Source organism: Pristis pectinata, chromosome 13 (assembly GCF_009764475.1).
Source record: "Pristis pectinata isolate sPriPec2 chromosome 13, sPriPec2.1.pri, whole genome shotgun sequence".
In the NCBI taxonomy this organism is placed as follows: Eukaryota; Metazoa; Chordata; class Chondrichthyes; order Rhinopristiformes; family Pristidae; genus Pristis; species Pristis pectinata.
The window spans coordinates 12,223,899-12,242,905 of NC_067417.1; the positions used below are offsets into that span (position 1 = coordinate 12,223,899).

Sequence of the window (19,007 nt, forward strand, 5' to 3'; positions counted from 1 at the left end):
GGGATGTTGGTGAAGGAATGAATCAAGGGTAACTTTAAATAGTGTAACTGGGTCCTGGGTTTTCAGAAAAGTCCTTCTTTAACATCTCACCCTAAAAAAGGCATCTCCAACACAGTGCAATGCTCTTTGAGTTATATGGAACACTTTGGAGAATTAGAAGTTAATTGATAACTTCATTGCACCTTGAGGCAACAACCTTTCCAAGATATACAAGGTAGTGTTGAAGTGTGGTAAGTAGAAGGCAAGGATAGACCGTGTGTTGTATGCAAGCAGTATGGGGAAATAAGGAGTATAATGACATGGGCTAGGACAGAATATGGTGTAACTTGGGTGCAAGGGGTAATACTTATGCAGGTTAGCTACAGTATCAAAAGTTAATGGTTAACTAAACTCACTTTCAAAGGATTCAAGAATTAATTATTTAATGCTTTTTTGAAAGAAGGATCCCTGGAACAAATAATCACAACTGTTTAGGCAAATTAATTTACAATGCATCATGAGGTCTGATGTAGAAACTGATGTACTCAGCAAATTCTGGCAATATCTCTGGAAAGTGAGAGAGCTTCAGGTCATTGACCTTTCATGAAAACTGGACCGGATAAACCAAGATTTACCGTGAAGTTAGAGGCAGGGTCAGAGGAAATATTGCAAGGGAAGGCCTGTGATGGTGGGGAGGTAAGTGAGATGAGGGTGCAAGGCAAAGGGAGATGATAATGGCACAAGATGGAAGCAAAAGGCAAGGTCACTTGCTCTCTCTGTATAATAAGGGCAAACACCATACAAATAAAACCTGCCCCGTTAACTCCACTATCTAGGGTGACATGTGGCAAGTGCATCGTTGTGATCCACAGAAGGAAGGAGGATATTAATGGATGAATGTTAGTTGGACAGAAGGGTCAGCTTCTATCATGGGCTCAAGGCTTGGGGATGGGAACTGAGGCCAGAAGTGTCTGAGGAGATTAGTAACAAAGAGCCTGCTTGCCTCCATCCATGAAAGAAGCTTTCAAACCTTTGATAAAATATTCTTCGCACTCTGCTTCACTACAACCATGTTTTTATTTCAGTGTTATAGAACTGTTTGCCAACCTCTTTGCCTACCTACGTTAATCCTATGAGCCTGCATTAGGTCCATATCTTTCCATGCCTTGCCTATTGAAGTGCCTGTCAAAATCGGTAGTGGGCAGGCTCAGTAGTGTAGTGGTTAGCACAACGCTAATACAGTGCCAGTGACCTGGGTTCAATTCCCGCCACTATCTGCAAGGAGTTTGTACGTTCTCCCCGTGTCTGCGTGGGTTTCCTCCGGGTGCTCCGGTTTCCTCCCACATTCCAAAAAGACGTACGGGTCAGGAAGTTGTGGGCGCGCTATGTCGGTGCCAGAAGCGTGGCGACACTTGCGGGCTGCCCCCAGAACACTCTACGCAAAAGATGCATTTCACTGTGTGTTTCGATGTACATGTGACTTATAAAGATACCTTAAAATGTCTTTTAAATGTAGTGAGTGTATCTGATTTGACCACTTCCTCAGGCAGGGAGTTTGAGATATCAACCACTTTCTGTGTAAAGAACTTCCTCCTCAAGTCCCCCTTAAAACTTCTTTCTCTCACCTTAAAACTATTCCCTCCTGTTTTTGATACCCCCTGCCATGGGAAAAAAAGCTCTATCTACCCCATCTGTGCCCCTTATATTTTTATAGATCTCTATCAGGTCACCCCTCAGCTTCCACCGCTGCCAGGTAAACAAACCCAGTCTATTCAATCTCTGCCCATAACTAAAATACTCCAATCCAGGCAACATCCTAGTGAATCTCCTCTGCACTCTCTCCAGCACAACCATATCCTTTCTGTAGTGTGAAAACTAGAACTGCACACAATACTCTGTGTGGCCCAAACTATGATTTGTAAAGTTGCAACATAACATCCCAACTTTTATGTTCTATGCCCTGTCAATGCCATGTCAAATGCTTTTTTTCACCATCCTATCTACCTGTGTTGCCACTTTGAGGGAACTATGAACGAACTCCAAGGTCCCTCTGTTCATCAAAAAGAACATAGAACAGTACAGCACAGAACAGGCCCTTCAGCCCACAATGTTGTGCCGACATCATTAATCCCTCCTACCTACAGAATGCCCATATCCCTCTATTTTCCTCTCATTCATGTGCACATCCAGGTCCCTCTTAAAAGCCCCCAATGAATTTGCCCCCACCACCCTATCAGGCAACGCATTCCAGGCATCCACCGCTCTCTGAGTAAAAAACTTACCCCTCACGTCTCTTCTGAACCTACCCCCTCTCACCTTCAATGCATGCCCTCTGGTATTGGATCACTCAATATTCCTTAGCTTCCTACCATTTACTATAGATGTCCTACCGCTATTTGACTTCCCTTGCACTTGTCAGAATTAAATTCCATCTAACAATGGTCCACCCAACTTTCCATGTGATCTATATCTTTGTGTAGCCCTAGACACCCTTCCTCACTATCCACAAAACCACCCTCTTCTGTGTCATCCGCAAACTTACAAATCATATCTCCTACATTTGCATCCAAGTCATTAATACATATATCACTAAACAGCAAAGGTCTCAGCACTGATCCCTGTGGTACACCACTGGTCTCAGACTTCCAATCAGAAAAGCACCCTTCCACCACCATCTTCTGCCTCCTATCATCAAGCCAATTTTGGATCCAATTAGCCAGCTCGCCTTGGATCCCGTGTGTTTAACCTACTGGACCAGCCTATCATGCGGGACCTTGTCAAATGCCTTACTAAACATCTCCCAGCTTGCCTTCATCAATATTCTTAGTTATCTCCGCGAAAAACTCGATCAACTGATTGAGGCAGGATTTCCCCATACAAAGCCATGCTGACTATCTCTGATCACTTCCAAATATACATAAATCCTACCCCTTAGGATTTCATCCAATAATTTCCCTGTCACTGACTTAAGGCCTGTAGTTACCTGGCTTATCCCTACTGCTCTTCTCAAATAAAGGAACGACGTAGCATCACTCACAATTCAATTTATACATGTTGGACTCACCTGACGTTTGTTTCCATGTTGTTTCTCCAGAGTAACTGTATATGATGAATAAGCCCTTGAGTGTTGAGATTTCTCCAGGCACCACCCAGTGGCAGGAGCTTGAAGGCTGCCATTTGTACATACAGGCCTCCTGAGAGTGAGGATTCTCCTCCCTTAATAGTTATGTCCCAAGATGGAACTACTGCAAATCGCACTACTTTGATTACCGTGTCCTTGAGGGTCCTTGTCACATATAGACACAAAAGGCACAAATGAGAGACCTCCATCCACCTCATACCAGCCTTGATTTCTGACCTGCCATTGGTTATTGAACAAGTGCTTCACACACAGAAACAAAAGTTACATTTCTATAGTACCTGTCACAGCCTCAAAATATCCTTTGACTTTTTAAAGTCACCAAAAGACTTATGAAGTTTAGTGACTGCTGTACTGTAGAAGACACGCCAGGTAATTTATGCACAGTAGGATCACATAAACAACAAGGTGATCAACAAGGTGAAACAAGGTTTCATTAGGGATTTCACTAGGTCATTAGGGATAACATTGGTACCGTTCTTCAAAATAGCACCTCAGGATCTTTTTTGCCCACCTGAAGGAGGAGACAAGGCCTCAGTCAAACAACTCATTCAAAAATCAGCATCACTTACGATGAGACACTTGCTAAAAACTGCAACAGAATGTTGGCCCAGATTGTATTGTCAAGTCTGTGAAGTGGAATTTGCAACCTAGTTTATTGTCTTGTATAGTTTCACTTGAAGGGGATAATTTCTCAAGTGCTGTGCTTTTTTTTTACTTTATTTACTTCTATGAAATACAAGAATGAGGTCTAAAATCTTTCCAAATGTGCTACATCAAGTGACATTGGAATTCAGTTCAAGTTTGCCTTCATCATGTGTTTGATACCTGGATACCTCACAAGTTATTTTACAAATCTACAGGATTTTGCAAATTATATTAAGGGAATAGTCTCCACACCTAAATTTAACTTTTCAGGGGAAAAGAGATGGTTAGCCGTAATTCTGGTTTAGTTGACTGATAAAATGAAAGAGCAAAAGAGCAAACAACTGGGATCAATTGATGCAAACCTTGGGGCCTTCGTCATCTCCACAGCAATTCAAGTTGCTCATTAAACAGACTTCTGTACATTTTTCCCTCTTTTTACCTTCTGTCTGCACGTCGTCACTTAAAGGCAGGTTGACGAGACCTTTGTACTGAAGAATTGCTGTGTGGTTCAAACGGCTGTCTTGTAGGTACATAAGCCAGGTCCCACCTGCCGCATGGTTTTCGACCCAAAACGTTGACAATTCCTTCCCCTCACCCACAGATGCTGCTCGACCCGTGGAGTTCCTCCAGCAGATTGTGTGTTGCTCCAGATCCCAGTATCTGCAGTCTCTGGTGTCTCCACCTGCTTCTTTGATTTAAAAATTCAACTGAAGAGCAAGGAACATATAAGTGTCTTCGCCTATCGCTTATTACTTTTGACCTACAATGTCTTCTTTTCAATTCTTCACATATTGTGCCATTTTGGAAATATTGCCCCTCATCCTGGTTCTCAATAGTAAACTAAACAAATGCGCCTGGAATGCTTTTTATTGGATCTGAACATGTATCATCACACAATAAACTGCAACCACTTTTAGCAGAGCTGGCAAGCTCTTTTGTTTCCTTTCCAGACAATTCTATCTGAATAATTCTTGGATATTGTGGAAGTCAGGGACTAGTTGGCTGAACCTTCACTGCTTGGATATTTGCAGCAATGAGTTAGTGGTATTGGTATTGGTTTATTATTGTCACTTGTACCGAGGTACAGTGAAAAACTTGTCTTGCATACAGATCGTACAGGTCAATTCATTACACAGTGCAGTTACATTGAGTTAGTACAGAGTACATTGAGGTAGTAGTACAGGTAAAAACAATAACAGTACAGAGTAAAGTGTCACAGCTACAGAGGAAGTGCAGTGCAGGTAGACAATATGGTGCAAGGTCACAACAAGGTAGATTGTGAGGTCAGAGTCTAGCTCATTGTATAAGTGAACCGTTCAATAATCTTATCACAGTGGGACTATTGTGATAAGATAATGGTCCACAGTGATAAGACTATTGAACAGTTCCCTTAGTACCCTTGTGTTTCTGAGAGCTCAAACAGATTTCTTTTTCAATTTGCAGGTTATTGAGTTCAAGAGTCAGGAAGTTATGTTGCAGCTTTATAAAACTCTAGTTAGGCCGCATCTGGAGTATTGCATTCAATTCTGGTCGCCCCATTACAGGAAGGATGTGGAGGCTTTGGAGAGGGTGCAGAAGAGGTTTACCAGGATGCTGCCTGGATTAGAGGGCATGTGCTATCAGGAGAATGTTAACAGGTAAAAAGATAGATAACTTCCTCCCTCATCATTGCACTGAATACCTGGCAACATTTATCCATTCATTCCACATGGCCATTCAACATGCTTCAGAGGGAATCCACAAGTTATAAGAGACTTCAGGACATTCAAATGGCATAATAAACCAATTTTCAATCAGTAATAAATGTGGCAATAAGGGACATTACAACTGGGGAATGGAAGAAGAAACATGGGTCATTGTAGCTACTCCTAACTGGAAAAGGAATGACAATTTGACGTTGGTCAGACCACTGATGCTCTTAAACATGATTCAGACACAAAGAGCCACCACCTGGCTGAGGACCCAACATCCCAGCTCTGAGTTAGTACCTTCCACAGAAAGCAGAGGAAGTTAGATTTGTCTTAAAAGGTACCCGATAGAAAATCTATTGCCACCTCCTACCTGTTCACAAAGGGTTAAAGGCAGCCAGAATAAAGCCAGGTCCAAATTCATGACTGCAGTCAAAAAAAACTTTCTAAAATAAGAAAGGAATCTTAAGATCATGGCAACACATTTTTGTATCCTTGTTTGCACACTGTTGAGTTTACTCATGGACATCTGGAGCGCACAGCAATGGAGATATTGTCCTGAGCTACTTTGTATGCAGAAGCCAAGCCAAGTATTGGGAAATGGGTGGAATGCAGAATGCAGCCATTTAAAAAAAGGATTAGAAAGTAGCCATCTTTAGTGGTATTGTATCTGAAGCTCAGAAGGTTTTTCTGTGGGATTATCACAAAGGTCAAATTTGAGTGATTTCATTCTACATAATCACCATGGAGATTGCTCGTTTCTAACCTGCTTTTTCCCAGGTGGTGAATTTTGCTCAAATCGTGTTTAAATTTTAGGAAAGAAATTGCAAAAGTTTATCGAGTTGGGTTTCAAAAGCAGTGGCTAACTTTTTATTGTTAACTGTGTTTCAACGGACTGAACTTTTGTTTCTGAGTCAGATAATGTGGGTTTGATTCTGGACAGGAAAATTGAGGCTGGTGCTCCGGTGCAGCACTGAGGGAGCTCCCCCATCCAGATGTGATGTTAAACTGAGAACACACCTGCTCTCTTGGGTCCTGCTCCTTGGGTGGATAGCACAATGGTGCCTGTGCATTTTCGTCATCTGCATTTGCGCATTGCAGTGTGGATCTGCAGAATGCACTGAAGATCAGGTGTCAGCACACTTAGTTTAGGGGCACTTCCTGACTGACTGAGCTGAGCAGACGGATACACTTCATACCCACCTGTTGGCCTTTACCCCAGCCATTGCTAGCCCATCTACTGTGTCCCCATTCATTTGAACAGGATACCAACCTTGACTAAAATGATGTGTATCTATGATAAGATATCTTTAATGGTCACATGTACATTGAAACACACAGTGAAATGCATCTTTTGCGTAGAGTGTTCTGGGGGCAGCCCGCAAGTGTCACCACGCTTCCGGTGCCAACATAGCATGCCCACAACTTCCTAACCTGTATGTCTTTGGAATGTGGGAGGAAACCCGAGCACCTGGAGGAAACCCACACAGACACGGGGAGAACGTACAAACTCCTTACAGACAGTGGCCGGAATTGAACCCGGGTCGCTGGTGCTGTAATCGTGTTACGCTAACTGCTGTTAAAATAAATGTACTCCTAAACTTTAACTCTTAAAGAAGGACACAAGGCCCCCTCATGTTTTATTAACCATTTCCCTTTTGAAAGCTACAATTGAAACTGCTTCCGCCATTCATTCATGCAGTGAATTTCAGATCATGACTAATTACTGCCTGAAACAGTTTATCCTCACGTCACCTCATTTCCTTTTGCAATCTCTGGCTGGCATTAGATGCCTGAAAGGACAGTTGCAGCTGTAATGTTAAGGGACTTGATTTTGGTAGCTGCCAACAATTGGACAAAACTGGCTGTTTGCCCCTCACCCGAACCAGGGACTGTGGATGCTAGTGTGTTAACTGCTATTCACACTGGGGCCCAATAACTTGGCAAAGATCGGGGCTGCAGCTAAGATGTTAGTCAGAAGAATTTAGCTGGGCATTTGGGCAAATCTGAGATTTCTTAATCGTTAAAAATCATCTTTCTGAACAAAGAGCAGAAAGTGAAAGCTTGCAAACTTGTCAAACGTGGGACGATATTTTAAAACTTTTAAACTTTATTTATACAGCACAGTAACAGGCCCTTCTGGCCCAACGAGCCTGCGCCGCCCAATTACACCCATGTTAACCTGCTAACCCATACGTCTTTGGAATGTGGGAGGAAACCGGAGCACCCGGAGGAAACCCACGCAGACACAAGGAGAATGTACAGACAGCGGCTGGAATTGAACCCCAATTGCTAGCGCTGTAATAGTGTTACACTAACTGCTACACTACCGCGCCGCCCCATAAATCTGATCCTGATTCCAATGTGGGAGGAAACCGGAGCACCCAGGATAAACCTATGCATGGTTATAGGGAGATTGTTCAAACTCCACACAGACAGCACCCGAGGTCAGGATTGAACCTGGGCCACTGGAACTATAAGGCAGTGGCTCTACAGTGCAATTTGGTGGGGAGGTGGGTGGGTTCTGAGCATGGTGTAGGGCCCTGGGTTAATCCTCGTTGAGGCACTCTGGAGCTTTGACAGGCTGAACCGCTGAAGATGGTTGAAAAGGAACACAGAAGTGAGATGTGGGAACAGTCTGAAACTCCTTCAGTAGTTCATTAGCAGTACCTCTGTGGGAACCCTGACTGTTGTTCCAGGCTCAATGCCCAAGTCCACTATGTTTCCACAAGTGGGTATCTGGGTTGGACCTGAACCCAGCTGTGATAACCTCAGACAGTATGACATTTGGGAATCCCAGCCTTGATACCAGATGTCCGCTCTAAAGGTCCATGCCTCCGGGGCGGGGGATGTCAACTATTCTTGCTGACTTCTCTTCAACAAGATGCTGGAGGAACTCAGCAGGCCAGGCAGCATCCGTGGAGAAAAGCAGATGGTCAACGTTTCAGGTCAGTCCTGAAGTAGGGTCCTGACCTAAAACACTGACAGTCTGCTTTTCGCCACGGATGCTGCCTGGCCTACTGAGTTCCTCCAGCATCAACGTGTTTTTTTTATCCAGAGTCCAGCATCTGCAGCCCTTTGATTCTCTGACTTCCCTTCAAACTGGGAATTAAACCAATAACCTTGCTTAATTTATACAGCTCAGTCCCATTGTCCTGTTTACAAATGGAGCCACAAGGTAAATCTGTGGGGGGCATAAGAGACTGCAGATGCTGGAATCTGGAGCCAAAAAATTGCTGGAGGGATTCAGCAGGTTGAGCAGCACCTGTGGGGGGGGAGGGAGGAATTGTCAACATTTGGGTCGAGACCTTGCATCAGGACTGAGAGTGGAGAGGGAAGATGGTTGGTATAAAGAGGAGAGGGGGAGGGCAAGGGGTGAGACGGGCTAGTAGATGAAAAGTGGACTGAGGATCAGATTTCTTTATTAGTCACATGTACATCGAAACACACAGTGAAATGCATCTTCTGCGGAGAGTGTGCTGGGGGCAGCCCGCAAGTGTCGCCACGCCTCTGGCGCCAACATAGCACGCCCACAACTTCCTAACCCGTACGTCTTTGGAATGTGGGAGGAAACCGGAGGAGGCCCATGCAGACGCGGGGAGAACGTACAAACTCCTTACAGACAGTGGCCAGAATTGAACCCAGGTCGCTGACGCTGTAATAGCGTTATGCTAACCGCTACACTACCGTGCCTGAGGGATGAATGATGATGGGCAGGAGCCAGGACGGCGAGCGATGGAATTGGTAAATTCGTATTTATGTAAATAAACAATGCAACATTGTGTTTATCTATTGTATAAATTAGTTAAATTTGTTCTTTTGTAGCACCTGTCATGGCCCTCGGTTAAAGGTATCATCAAACCTCCATATACGACAGATTCCACGGCTGTTAGAATATGGCATCCAATTCTGGTTTGCACACTATACAAGGGCCGTGAAGGTCGTAGAAGGTGGTTAAAAGATTAACAGAAATGGTTTCAGGAATGAGGGACGTCAGTCATGTGCATGGATGGGAGAAGCTGTTAAGAGGTGACTTTAAGGGAGGTGCTCAAAATCCTGAAGGATCAAGACAGTCCAAAGGAAGAGCTGTTCTCATTGGCAGAAGAGACAAGAACCAAAAGGAAATAGACTTAAAGTGATTGCAAAAAAGGAACGGGGTGAAATGAGGATAAACTCTGTTTCAGGCTGTGATGAGTCATGGTCTGGAATTCACTGCACAAGTGAATGGTGGAGCAGTTCCAATTGTTGCTTTCAGAGGGGAAATGGTTAGTAAAACCTGAGGGGGTGGGGGAGGTTCTTGCTGGGCTTCAGGGAGGGAGCTAAGGATTGGGACTGACTGGATTCCTTCTGCAGAAGGCCAGTGGGTCAAATGGCAATGGGCTTCTTTCATGCTGTAATGATTTAAGGACCCAGGGAGGAATGCTTCACGACCAATGGCATTGCGTCACAGAAGACACTGTAGCTGATGTGTGCACAGCAACAACAATCCTTTCATCTTCAGCAGTTCCTGGGGATCGAGGATGACTTACACTCTAGTTTTGTGGGTTCTCAGATGACTAATGAAGCCAGTACAGGAACAACAGGCTCTTACACAGATGGGGGAGGTGAAAGGGAAACACACACGACATTACAAAGTGGATCTCGATCCTTGTAAGGAGAATGCTTATCCAGCCCCCGATACAGCAATCAAGATCAGCAACACACGCTCCAGGGAGAAGCACGATCTACCTTATAGAGCCAGTTAAGTAAAATATTTGATTGTGTAAACAGCTTATCTGAGAGGGGAGAACCTCCAGAGTGTACTGCAGTGGGCTTGAGAGATCAATTCAGAGTCTAGCAAGTTTAGATGCAAACACAGAAGGTAGAGAGAAAAACTAATTTCTCTGGTGAGACCGTTCAGAATAAGATCCTTAAAATTAGAACTAGGCTTGGGGAGCATCATACAGGAAGCACTGCTTCACAAGAAAATTCTTTCCTATAAAAGACAATGCAAGGGCAGGCATGGTAGTGTAGCGGTTAGCGTAACGCTTTACAGCACCAGCGACCCGGATTCAATTCCGGCCACTGCCTGTAAGGAGTTTGTACGTTTGTGTGTCTGTGTGGGTTTCCTCGGGTGCTCCGGTTTCACAAGATCACAAGACAAAGGAGCAGAAGTAGGCCATTCGGCCCATCGAGTCTGCTCCAAAGAAAAGGAAAAAAGAAAAAGAAATGAGAAATTGGGGGGGGGGGGGGGGCCAAAAAAAAATTCCACATTCCAAAGACGTACAGGTTAGGAAGTTGTGGGCATGCTATGTTGGCGCCGGAAGCATGGCCACACTTGTGGGCTGCCCCCCAGAACACTCTATGCAAAAGATGTATTTCACTGTGTGTTTCGATGTACATGTGACTAATAAAGATATCTTATTTCATGCCCAAGATTGATAGACTTTGTTTAACAAGAATAATGTAAATTAAATGTTTGTTTTTTTCTGGGAAAGATAGATACGAATAGTAAAATGCACTTCATTCATAGAGACCTCCAAAATTATCAGAATTGTCAAACTGAACAACGGTGAGGCAATGTTGAGCAGTTTCCTCTCCAAGAATTGCTGGAATTAAAACATGCAGTAAGTTTCTTCTGTAACATACTCACTGTCCAGCAGGTGTCAGGGTTGGACTACTGGGAGTGGATCAGTGCCGTACCAGACATTCCCGGCTTAAAACACAAGAGCAGTCTTACATTTCACAGACACAGTATAAAGTTTATAGAGTTTAATCATCATTAGCTCTCAAGTATTGTAACAATCCAGTGAGGATACAGCAATGAAGTTGGGTATAATTAATGAAAATTGGAGTCATTTCATGAGCTGGCAAACAAGAAAGGTACACGACAGCAGCTTCTGTGAATGTCCTGTGCCCCAGAGTGTTTTGAAATCAGTTCACAGTCCAGGTTTGGATGCACATCTCAAGGGGAAAGTCACTCAGAAGTCTCACTAAGTCGCTTTTGTATCCTTGCAGCATGCGCTCTGCTTTTGGCTCTCTTGGATTCCAGCTGAACGTTGAGAGAGAAAAAAAGAACATACTTTAAGAACTGTAACCAAGCAAGGTGAGCTGACCTGAAGGAGCATTCTGATGGAAACTGGTTTATCCGGTGAGGAGCTGGAATGCACAGAAATGGAGAGGTTCCAGGTACCCAACTTAATAGCAAAGAAAGGGGTCAAAATTGGTCAAGGTTCCCAAAATTGTGACCCCTTGAACCCTGCTGAATACGTGCAGAGATCAGTTGAGGCTTTCAATGTCAAAAGGCCCAGTCTGATTTCTAGCAACAAACAATCTGCTGGAGGAACTCAGTGGGTTAACCACCATCTGTTGATTGGGGAGGGGGCAGGTGTGCATAGAAAGGAATCGTTGACGATTCGGGTCGAAACCCTGCATCATTGAGTCCTGATGCAGGATTCCAAGGCAAAACTTTGATAATTCCTCCCCCACAGATGCAGCAGATTGTCTGTTGCTCCAGATTCCCGGGTCTGCAGCCACTTGTGTCTCCAGTCTGATCTCTATGTGACTCCAGACCCAGCAATGTGGCTGACACATCATTGTACTCTAAAATGGTTCGGAAGTCACTTAGTTAAAGCAGAGATTAGGGACGTACAGTAATTGCAGGCATAGCCAGTAATATCCACAACTTGAGAATAATGAAAACTTAGTGAACAGAGTTTTATTTTCAGTTTCCAGGAGTCCTAACTGTGCTCACAAACTGCCAGCTACACCAATCCAGCCCTGGTATCAGGGTAATAGAGAGAGATCATTCAATCATTCGGCAAGATGCTACAACAGAAAAAACCAATGTGGCCAACACTAAACTTGAAATGGCAGACGTAGCTTGCAGATGTTTACAATCTTCAAACAGGTCATGAGGCATTGATGGGGACAAGACCAGAAACCACCATTGTCATAGTCAGGGACGTGGAAGAGTGAAACAAGCAAGAATAAAGTATTGAAGAAAAAAGAATTTAAGAAGCGTTGTATTCTCCCAACAACGAACAACAAAGTCCAGGACCTTTAAGATGATCCTACCTCTGCACTTAAGCAATGTCTCATCTCTCGGTCTATGTCATTACATTTTCCCAGAAACTTCATGAAGCTATGCTGTTGGAGAGAAAGGACACTCAGTAAGTTAGAACAATGTTACTAAACACGCTTTGTCAAAATTATTATAACGAGCTGGTGTCATTGCATGACCTGCCATGGTACAAGATTTGGTTTAAACATCTAGCTGTTAAATCAGTGATATCCTTTGGATATGCACAAGTACTTTATTGTCAACAGTCCCTGTGAATTTTCATCAGGGCTTGGGAATTGTAGCAATGCCAATTGTTGCCTTATTACACAGTAATAAATACTTTCCATATTAAAACCAAACATTAGGGGCAATAGTAATCTGCTCCAAAGCCACCAAGTGGTTTCATATGGAAAGTCATGGATCATATATTGAGGCTAATTCACAACACAAGCTATGGTATTGTCACTTGCACCGAGGTACAGTGAAAAACTTGTCTTGCATACAGATCGTACAGGTCAATTCATTGCACAGTGCAGTTACATTGAGTTAGTACAGAGTGGATTGAGGTAGTACAGGTAAAAACAATAACAGTACAGAGTAAAGTGTCACAGCTACAGAGAAAGCGCAGTGCAGGTAGACAATAAGATGCAAGGTCACAACAAGGTAGATCGTGAGGTCAGAGTCCATCTCATCGCATAAGGGAACCATTCAATAGTCTTATCACAGTGGGGTAGAAGCTGTCCTTAAGCCTGGTGGAATGTACCCTCAGGCTCCTGTATCTTCTTCCTGATGGAAGAGGAGAGAAGAAAGAATGATCCAAGTGGGTGGGGCCATCCCTGGTACAGCCAGCATTTATGTTGAACCCTAACCTCACTTGAGATGATAACAGCAACTTGTTCTTGAACTGCTGCAATCCTTCTGGTAAAGGCACTCCCATAGTGCTCATAGGTAACAGGATTCTAAGACTTTGAAAGGAGTTGAAGGAACTTGAATGTTTTCCCCAAGTCTGAACCACGCAGGAATTGTAGGGGAAGTTGCTGATGTCGCCAGACACTTGCTGCCCTTGGTGTTGGAGGTCAGATTTGAGAGATGCTGCTGAAGAAGCCTGGTGATGTGGTGCCGTGTATTTTACAGATGGTACACACTGCAGCCATGGCTCACTGGTGGCAGAGATAATGAGCTTGAGGTGACAACCAAATGAGCTCCTTGTCCTGGACGATGTTGAGTTTCTGGGCATTATTGGAGGTGCATTCATCCAGGAACCGAAGACTATTCTATCACACTCCTGACTTAAGCATTGTGGATGGCAGATGGCTTTAGGAAGTCAGTTACCACAGGATACCCAGCTTTGACCAGCTCACATAGCCATGTTTTTTACCATTTTCTCAGCATCATTTAATTCTGTTATAGAGTCACAGAGTTATACAGCATGGAAAAAGACCCTTCAGCCCAACTCATCCATGACAACCAAGATGGTAGAAAGCATCCTATCTGGATGTATCACAGCTTGGTACGGCAACTGCTCTGCCCAGGATCGCAAGAAACTGCAGAGAGTTGTGGACACAGCCCAGCACGTCACAGACACCAACCTCCCCTCCTTGGACTCTGCCTTTACCTCTCACTGTCTTGGTGAAGCAGCCAGCATAATCAAAGACCCCACCCACCCGGGTCATTCTCTCTTCTCTCCTCTTCCATCAGGTAGAAGATACAGGAGCCTGAGGGCACATACCACCAGACTTAAGGACAGCTTCTACCCCACTGTGATAAGACCATTGAACAGTTCCCTAATACGATGAGATGGACTATGACCTCACGATCTACCTTGTGACCTTGCACCTTCTTGTCTACCTGCACTACACTTTCTCTGTAGCTGTGACACTTTACTCTGTACTGTTATTGTTTTTACCTGTACTACATCAATGCACTCTGTACTAACTCAATGTATCTGCACTGTGCAATGAATTGACCTGTACGATCGGTATGCAAGACAAGTTTTTCACTGTACCTCGGTACGAGTGACAATAATAAACCAATACCAATGTCTATCTGAGCTCGTTCCATTTACCTACATTTGGCCATATCCGTCTGAACCTTTTCTATCCACATACCTGTCCAAATGTCTATTAGACATTGTGATGTACCCAGCTCTATGGCGTGCTCTGGCAGCTCGTTCTATCTGTGCCCCTCGGGTCCTTTTTAATTCTTTCCCCTCATATCTTAAATCTGTGACCTCTAAGATTAGACTTCTACCTGAGGAAAGAGACTGAGACCATCCATCTTATGTCCCCCCCCCATCCTTTTATACACCTCTATATGGTCACCCCTCAGCCTCCTACACTCCGGGGAAAACAGTCCCAGCCCATCCAGTCTCTCCTTATAGCTCAAGCCCTCCAGTCCCAGTAGCATCCTTGTGAAACTTTTCTGCACTTCTTCCAGATTAATGACTTCCTTCCTACACCAGAACTACCAGAACTGAGCACAATACTTGAAGTCTATTCTCACCAAAGACTTGTGCAGTTACAACATGTATTGGTACTGGTTTATTATTGTCACTTGTACTGAGATACAGTGAAAAGTTTGTCTTACAAACCGATCGTACAGGTCAATTCATTACACAGTGCAGTTACACAGTACAGGAAAGAGACAGAGAGCTTAGTGGAATGATGTCATGACAACAACCTTTCTCTCAATGTCAACAAAACAAAAGAGCTGGTCATTGACTTCAGGAAATGGGGTGGTGTACACGCACCTGTCTACACCAATGGTGCTGAGGTTGAGAGGGTTGAGAGCTTCAAGTTCCTGGGAGTGAACATCACCAACAGCCTGTCCTGGTCAAATCACAAAGATGCCATGGTCAAGAAAGCTCACCAGCGCCTCTACTTCCTCAGGAGGCTAAAGAAATTTGGTCTGTCCCCTTTGACTCTCACCAGCTTTTACCGATGCTCTATAGAAAGCATCCTATCTGGATGTATCACAGCTTGGTATGGCAACTGCTCTGCCCAGGACCGCAAGAAGCTGCAGAGTTGTGGACACAGCCCAGCGCATCACAGACACCAGCCTCCCCTCCTTGGACTCTGTCTTTATGTCTCGTTGTCTTGGTGTAGCAGCCAGCATAATCAAAAACCCCACCCATCCGGGACATTCTCTCTTCTCTCCTCTTCCATCGGCTAGAAGATACAGGAGCCTGAGGGCACGTACCACCAGACTTATGGACAGCTTCTACCCTACTGTGATAAGACTATTGAACGGTTCCCTTATACAATGAGATGGACTATGGCCTCACGATCTATCTTGTTGTGACCTTGCACCTTATTGCACTGCACTTTCTCTGTAGCTGTGACACTTTACTCTGTACTGTTATTGTTTTTACCTGTACTACCTCAATGCACTCTGTACTAACTCAATGTAACTGCAAATTAAGAGTTAAATGACTGCAATCCATTCAATATCCTGTGGTATGTAATGGTCTTTGAAGGTAAGTAGGAAAGTAAATTGCAACAGGTCAGAGCTTGGTATGTGATTATTTCTGCAGAACAACTGGGACAAAAAGATGCTGCAATGATGTTCCTGCAGCCAACATTGAGGACTCAAAGCTCACAGACTATAAAAGTAACAAGGTCCCCTGCGTTAGTAATCAGTCCAGTTACTGGCTCTGACATTGTGTTCACACCAGTGCCTTAGAAGCAGGAGCACGTCATAACGCTGTTACAGTCAAAGTATTCTCCGGATCTGGCTTGTGCATTTGTCTTGAACGTGAAGTGGATCAAGGATGTAATTATTTTGCTTTTGTGCTAAGAATTAGAAATTAAAGATATCATTACAAGGTGATAATGTCACTTTGCCAGTAATCCAGCAGCTATACTATAATATAATAATAAAAGACAACTAATAATAACATGAAATGAATAGATAATCCAGAGACTAGTCCAAATCTCACTGTGGCCAATAGAGCTTTTAACTTCCATTAATTGAACAAACCTAGATTCAATACAAGCGATGGGGATCATAAAACTACTGGATTGTCATAAATAGCCAAATTAGTTTACTAATGTTTTGGAAGGAAGGAAAACTGCCATCAAAGCCTGACCTCCACACAACTCTAAGGCCAAAGCTTGGTGGTCAACTCTAACATACCTGCTGAAGTGGCCCACTAAGCCTACAGTTTAAGGGCAAACAGAGATGGGTAGGAAATACTGCTCTGCCAATGATACCCACATCCAACAAATGAATTAAAAATGAGCACAACACAACTAAAGGGTTGTTATAGAGTCATGCCCTGGAAACACGGCTTGTAAATAGTCAACTGTACTGTATACCTTCATTTGGTGAATTTAAATGTGTTTACTTTCTCCAGATTATCCCAGAGTTATGTGGAAAATTCAACAGATGGTGCATGTGTGTGATGGACAGGAAGGAACAGTTGGTTAGTATGCAAGATGGGCAATAGGATACAGTACAAGAATATAACTTGCTCAAAACAGGAGCAGTAACGGTTCATTGCACCATACCACGCACTTCAGAAATGATAGTGCGCTAGTAATACTCACTTCTTTATGGCACTGCTTGAGACGTTCAATGAGAATGTTACACTCCTCTGAATGCAGGTGTGGCGAAAGGTCGGGGTGCATACTTGCTTACTGTTTTCCTGATGCAAGCCAGGAAGTTGATCCTTTATAGTGGTACCAGGAGTAAAAACTTGCCACTGAAAAAGTCAGATCACCACATGACCAATAACCATCACTATCAACAAAACCACTCTCATTTACATCACAATGAACAAGCTGGTGAAGCTTTTCAGTATTTTGTTTTTAATTGCTAAGAAACCTGCAGTTTTAGTGCATTAGCAAAAACTAGTAAATCCTAGGGGATAAATCTGCAGGGTATTGTCACGTAAAATGCTAGATCTCTGGAGCTCAGGGTTACATAAGAGGACAAGAGGAGGCATTAATTTCTACATCTATAATTCAGATTTTTTTTGCAGTGGTACTTGAATATCAAATATAATTCCTACACGTTTAAGAGGGATTTACTTATCACTCCCAATGGTTAATGCATTAACTCTACACAACTCACCTTCTGTCAAAAGCTGTTCTTAAAACCTTGGGCACCCAGTCCCTGCAAGACAGGAAGTAATATTTTGTTTGTGATTGACAAGGATCTGACCAAACAGAGAAGTGCGTTTGTACGCCTGTCAGATTCGTTCACCAATAGACAAAAGAATATGGGGCGGGTTTCCCATAATAGAACCAATCAGAGAAGGAAAAGGTGGAGACTTTCAGCCTTGGCGTTTAATATGACGCAAAGTGTCCCCTTGGAGCTTAAATTGAGAGCAATCCACAGGCAGGAGCTTTAAAGGGACAACCCATCAAATAAAAGTCTGGGTCTTTCTTTTCCTTCTTCTGCTGACTTTTGCATCCTTTGCACTTGACTAGATTTTTTTTCATTAATGCATGGATTGCGATTTGCATAAGAATAATCTTATTTGTTTATTTTCCTGCACTTTATTTGTCCTTTGGTAGATTATTAAGAGTTCAGGATGACTTGCTATCACCACAGGTAGGTCAGTGCGGGATCTGCAAAGTCTGTTGCAGGTGAGAGAGGTGGAACTTGATGGTGGTGGGTTGGTTAGATTATTGCAAAGCTCCTTCAGCTGCTTGCACTGGGCAGCCATGTGAGGGACTCGAAATGCTTGAAGCTTACCTGAATGTTTCTCCACGATCTGAACAGGGTTAGAGCAGGAACGCTCATGAATCAATGTGGATGTTGCATATTTTTCAATGAGGTTGTGAGGTCGTCCTTGATATGCTTTCCCTGTCCTGATAATCACCATGATGGAGCTTCAGGAGCCTGGTGTCAGGAGTGCAGATAATGTGGCCTGCCATTTTAATTCTGGGGATGTTAACCTAGAAAGGATGCTCCCTATCCATCAGTGGATTTTCCTGTCTTTCAGTGGATTCCGAGGATTTTCCAGAGGCAGCATTGGTGGTACTTCTCCTGTGCTTTGAAGTTCTTAGAATATCAATCACTGCTGCTTGTTAGAGAACGAGCTTAGTGCTCAGTTTGAGATCTTGGTCTTCGAGTAGTCTTTTCCCCAGGCAGTTAAAGGCTGGGCTTGTGTGTTGGAGGTGCTGGTAAAATTCGTCATCAATGTCCACTGTTACCAAGAGATGACTTCTGAGGTGTAGGAAGTAATAAATACTGACCGGGATCTTGTCATGGATCTTGATTGTCAGAGTGAAGTCTTGTGTGTTGGTTGGTGAAAGACTTCTATCTTCCAGATGTTTAGTGTAAGGCCCATCTTCTTGTACACTTCAGTGAAGGAATCAATAGCGCTCTAAGTGTGCAGATACACAAGCCCAGTCTACCTGCTGTACCGCAATGACTGAAGTGGCATGATTTTGATTGTGCAGTGGAGAAAATAGGTTGAACAGTTTCCTGCTTGTTTTGTAGATGAACTCCACTCCAGCAGGAGGTTCAACTGGAACTGTGATAAAGTATTGCAGTGACGTAG

General features: G+C 43.7%; 1 protein-coding gene across 1 annotated transcript; it reads right to left on the reverse strand.

The window, feature by feature from the left end:
* Positions 1 to 11,190: 11,190 nt before the first annotated feature.
* On the reverse strand, positions 11,191 to 17,618 carry cmc2 (C-x(9)-C motif containing 2). Its single transcript, XM_052028550.1, has 4 exons — positions 17,570 to 17,618; positions 17,044 to 17,198; positions 12,511 to 12,582; positions 11,191 to 11,485 (listed from the first exon to the last, which is right to left on the reverse strand). The coding sequence occupies exons 2-4, from the start codon at positions 17,122 to 17,124 to the stop codon at positions 11,411 to 11,413; spliced, it is 228 nt and encodes a 75-aa protein (XP_051884510.1). The 5' UTR covers positions 17,125 to 17,198; positions 17,570 to 17,618; the 3' UTR covers positions 11,191 to 11,410.
* Between the last annotated feature and the right edge of the window lie 1,389 nt (positions 17,619 to 19,007).